We start from the raw sequence: 9472 nt of genomic DNA, 5'->3' as shown, positions 1-9472 counted from the left end.
ATAAAATTTTGCCTCCCATTTAAAAATGCCCCAACGTAAAAGCGCCCTGGTAGGTATATATACATATATAGACTTTATTTCTTGAGCTATTCCCTATTTACTGTGAAAATATCAAGTAAATCGATGTATTAGGATGGAATTCGGAGACAAATACCCTCATTGACTACCCTAAAACATGTGGACGATATAATAAAAAAAATTTATAATGGTTTATTTATTTATGTATTTTATTGATATATAAAATTATTAATATTTTAAAGTCAGCTTTAATAACAATATCGAATATATTCCATGTTATCTCCACTTGCGCAATATGGCCAGTATGAATCCCACGCAGCGTATCCAACTCCGGTAACCGTTTTGCTTTCCTGGTACATTTTCAGTGCGCATTTTATATCATCTCCAAGGCTATTATCTCTAAAATTGTCGCAAGTAGTTTCACATAACAACCCAGGGTAGTCAACAGGTGAGCACCTACAAAGAAAGAGACATCTTAAAGAAATTTCGCCATTTTGTACAAAAAATATTGTGCATAAAAATATTGATAAAAACATTGGAGAACATGATCACTTCTACAGTGGGTACTAAAGGATAAAAGACGTCAACAGAGAGAATCTATTTTTTCCATAAAAGCCGTCTGTCGTGAACCGGTTCTACCAAAGCCAGTTGGCCTATTTTACATCTTACATTCACTCATGGTACCCATTTTAGGATTCTGGAACACTGTACCAGCTTAAACAGGTATAGAAGATCGGTACCGTATGTTTCTGGACTCACTCAGTAGTATCCCAAATGTTTGCCGCATGTGATATAACGCAGCCACGCAAAACCAGTATGGCATGGGCGGCATCTGGCAAACTAAGCTACATCCTTAAAAGCAAAAGATATCCACATCGTAAGACCAAGGTATACAATCAATGCGTACTCCCTGTTGGGAATGGAAAGGCAAATGTTGAACATAATACTAATGGATAAAAAGAGAATCGAGTGGATAAAAAGGAGAATCTATTTTTTCCATAAAAGCCGTCTGTTGTGAACCGGTCGTATCAAAGCCCGTTGGCTTATTTTACATCTTACATTCACTCATGGTATACATTTTAGGATTCTGGAACACTGTACCAGCTTAAACAGGTATAGAAAATTGGTAGCGTATGGTTCTGAACTCACTCGGCAGTATCCAAGAAAGATATCCACATCTTAAGACCAAGGTATACAATAAATGCGTGCTCCCTGTTGGGAATGAAAAGGGAAATCTTGCACATAATACTAATGGATAAAAGGAGAATCGAGTGGATAAGAAAGAAACCCAAAGTAAGGGATTTAGTATAACTGCCAGATAACTTAATATGTTAATTTGCCAAAAAAAAAGACAAAATGCATGGTAACAACAGCAAATCTACACCACATAAATTAGAGCTAGACGGTCAGATAATAGAACAAGTGATGGAGTTCAAATATCTAGGCATCACACTATCTAGCTATGGAAAGCTCAAGACAGAAGTGGAAGATCAAGTGAGTAGAACAAATTTAATAGAGCTGTAGGTTGGCTGAATAAAACAATATGGAGAAACAAAAATATCTGCAAAAAAATGAAAGGCATAATTTACAAAACAGTCATAATAAGGTCAATAATGGCAGAAAAATGACGTGACACAGACGACAAAAATAATGCTAGAAATGACGGAGAAGAAATAACGAGGGAGATGCAAGGTGGAGAACATTAAGGACTGTGTTAGAAATAGAAGAGTAGAATGGAATATTCTTATAAGCCGAATGGCAACAAAGAGAGTAGTAAAGATGGGGAGAGACCAACGAGACCGTTCGCCAATAAGAAAACGACCAGTGGCAAGACCACGAAAAATATGGAATGACAATTATTTACAGGAGACACATTGAAAAAACAGAGTGAGTTATGTCATTTTTTTTACCCTCACTGACTCTAACTGCAGGTCATAAAATTATTATTCCCTTCTATCTAGTAATATTATATATTTTTGAAATGCACAAAAATGTGTTTTATTACAATTTTCAACCAACATTTAAAATTTAATCGCTTAGTTTGTTTAATAAATTCCCATTAAAATGATGGGAACATTGGGCGATACATTGTTCTATGTATTTGTTTGAAATTTTCGTAGTGGCCAATATTGGTTGTTAAAAACAAACAACTTTTTTCAATAGCAATTTATTATTGCGAGGGAAAACGTGATATAAACATCGATTTAATAAAAATTTTTAATAGATTTTATTACGGATGATAAATGGAAAAACTTATGAATGTGGTTATGGTTTTCATTATTAATATTCCGAAAAGTTTTATGAATTTATTTTATGCAAACCAGTTTTATGCTATAATATAATTTCACATATTTTATTATCAATGACAATGAAATAATAAAATGTATGTAAGTAATGGACACAGATTTTAGTGGTTTATAAACCTAACGATAACAACATATAGACGAGCAGCACACCCCTAATTTAAGGCTTAGAAATCGAAAAAGCGACCATGATAGGTGAATGGCAAATTTTGGTCATTCTTTATACCGGGTGTCCACTTATATTTTCCCCCATTTTAACTGCCTATAACTTCTAAACGGCTCAAGATAGAAATATGCGGTTTTCACTGAAATGCTTTATTTTAGTCAAAGTTTTGTCTGAATGGATGGAACTTTTTATATCGCTTTCAAATACGAAATAAAAATGGCGGATTTTTGAAAAAAACTTTGTTGACTTTTTTTTAATGGAACACCCAGTATATTCTTTTGTAAATTGAAAGAAAGGTCATTCGCCTATCTGGCGATATAAAGTTTTTCAAAATCGGTGGTCAAATCACTGAGTAATTAATTTTTAAAATGAGAATTGCAACGTGGATATCACATACCTAAATAACATAACTAAGCCAGTTATGTGATTTCCACATTGCATCTCTCATTTTAAAAATTAATTGCCCAGTCATTTGACAACCGATTTTAAAAAATTTTATATCGCTAGATAGATAAACCACTGTTTCTTCAAGTTTTTAGGTAAATGACAATTTTTTATATCGCTTTTAAATAAAAAATGGCGGATTTTTGAAAAAAAAACGTTGTTGATTTTTTTATTAAAACAGCCAGTATATTTTTTTGTATCTTGAAAAAACGGTCATTTACCTATCCAGCGGTATAAAATTTTTTAAAGTCGGTTGCCAAATGACTGAGCAATTAATTTTTAAAATGAGAGATGCAATGTGGAAATCACATAACATTATATCATTTTGCTCAGTTATGTTATTTAGGTATGTGATATCCACGTTGCACCCCTCATTTTAAAAATTAATTACTCACTGATTTGACAACCGATTTTGAAAAACTTTATATCGCTGGATAGGTGAATGACCTTTTTTTCAATTTACAAAAAAATATACTGGGTGTTCCATTAAAAAAAATCAACAAAGTTTTTTTTAAAAATCCGTCATTTTTATTTCGTATTTGAAAGCGATATAAAAAATTCAATCCATTCAGACAAAACTTTTACTAAAATAAAACATTTCAGCGAAAACCGCATATTTCTATCTTGAACCGTTTAGAAGTTATAGGCAGTTAAAATGGGGGAAAATATAAGTGGACACCCGGTATTTTCGAGGTCGTTGAATCCGAATATGAAGTTTATTTTTATCTAGAATTGGTGGAACGTATTTCTAAAATCAAATTTTATTCAAAAATGCGAAAAATCAATTTTGATAATTTTTCATATTTACCTCGCTGTATCTTTGGTCGCTATAAATATTATCCTTTTGAAAATTTTACTGTGTAATCTTTGAAGAATTTAGATAACAGTGAGATATATCGGAGATGTTTAAATACATTAAAAGAGAAGTTGTTAATTTTTAAACAATTTGTCATAAGATTTCGTTAGTTTTAGGTTTACTTAAAAAAATTGGAACAAATTTTTTAGTTTATAATTTTAATCAATACAGCATTAAAACATACATCGTGAAAATGTTTTCTGGAAAATTTCAAGTCAAAATATGCAATAGGAAAAAAGTTATGTGACTTTATAGACGAGTGGCACTCCCAGAAAAAAACGCATTTCTCGAGATACTGACCACGGAGTGGTGAACGGCTAATTTTGATCGTAGTTGATGTTTTTGATAGTGCTGAAAACGAAAATGAGATTTATTTTGATTTTTAGATGGGGGAACATTGTCAAAATCGCAATTTTTAATCACTTTTACCGAATCGCATTTTTTACTAAAAATGAAAAGAAAATTGAAATCACGTTTTTCTTAAAACTAAAACTTGCACCATTTTTTTTTCTATAAAACATTTTGTTCTTTGTACTCTGTATTTTAACATAAACTTGACTAAAAAGCTAAATTTCAAATTTTGTCACTCAACTTGATTAACTTTTGTCACTCAACATATACTGTAAAAATTTCAGAAAAAAATATTAAAATGGAAGAGAGTTATAGCGAGTAAACGCAAAAAAAACGTGATTTCATTTTTTTTTATTTTTAGGGTAAAATTGGGATTTTGCAATGTTTCCCCACAGAAAATTTAAAATAAACCTAATTATCGTTTGCAGCATAATCAAGAATATAACGTATGATCAAAATTAGCCATTCACCACATCGTGGTCAGTATCTCGAAAAATAAGCGTTTTTTGGGGTGTGCCGCTCGTTTATAATATCACATAACTTTTTTCATATTGCATATTTTGACTTACAATTTTTCACAAAACTTCATGAATTATATTTTATTGCTGTGTTATTCAAAATTATAAACTAAAAAGTTTGTCACTTAAATTTTTTAAGTAAACATGAAACTAACGAAATCTGACGACAAAATGTTTAAAAATTAACAACTTCTCTTTTAGTCTGTTTAAACATCTAGGGCAAATCTCATTGTTATCTAAATTCTTCAAAGATGGCAGATGACGCAGTAAAATTTTCAAAAGGAAATATTTACAGTGGCCAAAGATACCGCGAGGTAAAGCTAAAAAATCATCAAAATTGATTTTTCGCATTTTTGCATAAAATTTGATATTTGAATATGTTCCACCAAATCTAGATAAAATGAATACTTGTATTATTTTGTATTTTGACAACGACACCCGACTTGCGCGTCAAAACGTTAATAAAATCATTTTTTTTGTAAAATTGTGGCTCATTTCCCATTGAAAATAGTTGGCTAAAAACTATTTCTTATTTCTTAGTTTTATAACATGCTCTGTGGCAGTGGAAAAATTACTTATCAACCAAAATACGTACTATGTAATGGCAGTTATCTGATAAAACACTTTTTTGGCTCAGGCCGCCATAATAAATTAAAAAAAAACGAACTTGTCATTTAATAGATGATTAGATCTTTTCGTAAAAATCTCATTCTTATTATAGCTCTGTGGCAGCGGAAAAAAATTAAATTAATTATAAAACAAAACACTGTGAACTAAGTTATCTTATCATACATCTTTTCTGGAGTCAGGAAACTTAATTCAAAAAACAAAATAAAAACACATTACTTGCCCACCCCAAATAGACCCCAAAAAACTTTTGTACATACCACACTTTCTCACTGATTTGAAAAATTCCGTGCCTTCCAGTTTTGTAATCAAGTTTTTCTGAGTCGTATTTTGATTCCCACTTCGCTAGGCAAGTAAAAGTCGGTATTTGCCAATCTGGCACACCATGTTTCTCCAACTTATGAACGACTTCACATCGTTTGAAAATCTTTGCTTGCGAAGCACACAAAATTGCCAGAGCGTAAAGGAAAATTGTTAAGATTTTCATGGTTGATTTTCTGTGCACTTGTACAGGTGGAATATATATAAAGACTAAATTTACTACAACGAGATAGCTAGACGCAAGCTACAGTATCAGGCAATGTGGTTTTCTTTTCTTCCGGTTGCGTTCTGAATTTTGATTTGTGGTCTTTTAAACGAGATGTTTCTATCTGTAAGATAATATTAATAAAATATTAAAACTCTTTTATAGTAATATTTCAACTTAGAGTTTTTAACATAGAATTTAATATCCTAGTTATAGTGTTAGGACAATCTATAGATAGTTCTTAAACTTTTAGTAATATAATTTTATAAAAATCAATGGGAAAATCCCAATAGTTGGCTGTATACCATGGTCTATAAAACTCATACAGAAGTAAAAAACTTCAGATTGTATATTGGTATAAAATCGTTTACTAAAAACTATCTAAAATGTCATAAAAATGGATTGCAAATCGTTTTCGTTCTAATTCAGAACATTTTCAGTGACTAGAATGAAGTATTTCCACGTTAGATTAAAGCAAAACGGTTGAAATTGTGACTGTTAAAAAGAAAAAACATGTGGGAACACTTACATTCTGCTGAGTAGTTGGAACTAGCACACTATTTAAAGTGGTAACCCTATAATATATGGTTTACATATTAAATTTTAATGAAATATGGTGAATACAAGTCGATGTTGTTAAATTTATTAGAATACATGCTCAAAGGGCAATATGTTTCCCTGCTCGAAAATACTAGGTACTTACCAGTTCTGTGCCCATTGCAGCCATTGTCTGGTGATTGTGGCAGTCTGATATATTAGATTAGAGTTCAACCATTACATCAACAACATCTTCATCAATAAGTTTTAAGGTGATACAGTAGCGATCAACAGGTAGCAAAAACGCGTTCCAAGATTGCGGTTGTAATTTTGAATATTTTTTCGAGATATTTGGCACACGTATTAGTAATATAATAAAGAATGGCGGTACAGAGCATAATTTCAAAAATATATTAATATGTGGAAATTACTCTGTAATTAAATACAATATTAAAAAAAAGAGCCTGTACCGCCATTAAGAAGAACAAAAAAATACACTTTCTTCAAATAATCTTTTTTATCCGATGCCTAGATTTTGTGTCATTTTGGAACTACTAAAATTTTTTATTTCATTGGTAGTTCCAAAATGACACAAATCTAGGCATCGGATAAAAAATTTATTTGAAGAAAGTGCATTTTTTTGTTCTTCTTAATGGCGGTACAGGCTCGTTTTTTTAATATTGTATTTAATTACAGAGTAATTTCCACATATTAATATATTTTTCAAATTGGGCTCTGTACCGCCATTCTTTATTATATTACGAATACGTTTGCCAAATATCTCGAAAAAATATTCAAAATTACAGCCGCATTCTTGGAACGCGTTTTCGCTACCTGTTGATGGCTACTGTTTCCTCTTAATAATTCGATGGGCACATCATCTGGTCCAGTAGCTTTATCCTCTTTTGTGCTTGTTATGGCATAGATGACTTCTTCTCTTAATATTGGTGGTCCGGTATCCTCTGTGATTTCTACTGACAGTTCTCCTCTTTCATAATTAAATAGTTGTTGGATGTAATTGGTCCAGTTACACAATCTCTCCTTCACGTCGGTAATAGTATCCCCTTTATCATTTTTAAGGGTATTCGTTCTTGTGCTTGTTCTAGAACTGTAAACTTTTGAACCTTTGTAAACCAGTCGACAATAGCTAAAAGAAAACGATTTCCATTTTTAGATATAGGATGTGGAACAAGTAAATCATAAGACCAGCTCGAAGCCAGTTGTTATGCTTACAAGAAACACAAACATTACATATGAACATAGATCACAACATAAGATCTCATTTTAGGACGGTAATAGAACTCTGAAAAATCTGAAATCCTAGCATTATAAAAACATCTAAATGAAGTGCTACAGGAAGATCATCATTTATAAAATTACATTTCCATCATCTGTAAAATTATCTTCCTATGTAGCTGTGTCCTCTTGTAATGTACAATTCAGTCATCATTTATTTCGAGCTTAGTGCGGCAGATTGGTGCAAATATTATAAGAATTGTGCATTTAATGATAGAAGCATATAATTTGGACCACATGTACTACACATACAATGGTTCAAATTTAGATACGAGGCCATCTCAAATTTTGCCTTTTACAAAAATGGCGGGCATTCAAAATGGCGACCATACATATATGACTAATAGCACGATAACTTTTGAACAAAAAGCCCGATTTCAACCAAATTTGGTATATAGGTTCTTTTTTTGATGTACAATATCTGGGTGTGAACCGGAAGAATCGGTTTACCGAAAGTTGTGTTTTTGCTGGTTTGTTATGTAAAAATTAGTTAGTTTTTTTAAATTTTTTTACCCTGTATATATTAATTTTTCAAAAAGGTAATACCACCATTGAAAAGAGTTTTAACATATTTTTTAGGAAATATTTTAAGCTTTGCAGTTTTTTTAATTACCATTTAATAAATGCTTAACGTATCTTTATATTTTCTTATGATATGAGCATATTTTTCTGTAAAACTACACATTTTAAAGTAGATTTAAGTTGGGTAAATATGCATTGGAAATTATTAATTATTATAGGACGATAGGAGGGTCCATAATAATTACTAGGAGGGGGATCGGTGGTGCAACTTACCCACACGTTAAATATTCAAAGCAGGAGTTGCATATTTTAGTGACAAGGTCCAAGGCGCAGGCTTCTGAGACAGGATTATTAAAAGAACTAATTTAATCATAATGCATATATTCGTTATACACTAATTATAACAAATTGGACTAAGAGATACAATGTATAAATATAAAATTCAACGTAATAATGTTATTTGAAACAAATATCGCCACAAGTACAAAGTGCGGTACACTTTAAAGCAACCTTATTGCATCGACACTGTCGTGCACACGAAATTTCGGCCTTTCTTGCAGCCACACCGACCGAATTAATTCTCTGCATAGTTGGGAAGCCTCTGCTAATGCCGTCTAACATATCTCCAATCCACTGGTGACGACCAGTGGATTGGACCAGTGACCATCATTTGGGCCCATCAACATATCTCCAATCCACTGGTGACGACCAGTGGATTGGACCAGTGACCATCATTTGGGCCCATCAGTAACTAGCCTTGTAAATCGTTCTCTTTATGTGCTGAATGAGAGCATCTTGTATCGGAGGAAGATTGTCGATTGCTCTACATTTCTGGCTAAACAGGCGTTTCCGCGTATCATTCACCTACTCATGACTACTAGTACGCTTATATATAACAATACTACAAACCTCTCCAATGGTTTCAGCAGGTTTGCTGAGTAGGTCTGTCAGCCAATGCAGAAAACGTTTTAGTTATATCTGGATATACATTCCAGGTATGGCATGCTGCATTTTTCCCTCTTCCTCCAAAGAACGACACAATACACACCCAGTTATAGCGTGAAACAATGGCAAGCCAGCACTGTTATTAAAATCTCTACATTTGTAGAATATGTATGTGGTTAAAATTGTATGCTTCTATCATTAAATGTGCAATAATTCTTATAATATTAATTTGTACGAATCTGCCGCACATATGTACATGTGAAGATACGTCATGAATTTTTTAAATGGTAATAAATATAACTAAAATTTCAAAATATTCCCTAAAAAATATTATTACGCACTTTTTAATGGCCGTATTACCTT

The 9472-nt window shown here is 32.0% G+C and overlaps 1 protein-coding gene across 1 annotated transcript; it reads right to left on the bottom strand.

The window, feature by feature from the left end:
- Window positions 1-209: 209 nt before the first annotated feature.
- On the bottom strand, window positions 210-5827 carry LOC114337703 (alpha-lactalbumin). Its single transcript, XM_028288216.2, has 2 exons — window positions 5544-5827; window positions 210-474 (listed from the first exon to the last, which is right to left on the bottom strand). Exons 1-2 carry the CDS (start codon window positions 5768-5770, stop codon window positions 267-269), a joined length of 435 nt encoding a protein of 144 aa, XP_028144017.1. The 5' UTR covers window positions 5771-5827; the 3' UTR covers window positions 210-266.
- Between the last annotated feature and the right edge of the window lie 3645 nt (window positions 5828-9472).

Source organism: Diabrotica virgifera, chromosome 1 (assembly GCF_917563875.1).
Source record: "Diabrotica virgifera virgifera chromosome 1, PGI_DIABVI_V3a".
NCBI classification, from domain to species: domain Eukaryota; kingdom Metazoa; phylum Arthropoda; class Insecta; order Coleoptera; family Chrysomelidae; genus Diabrotica; species Diabrotica virgifera.
This window is presented reverse-complemented; position numbering and strand designations above follow the sequence as displayed.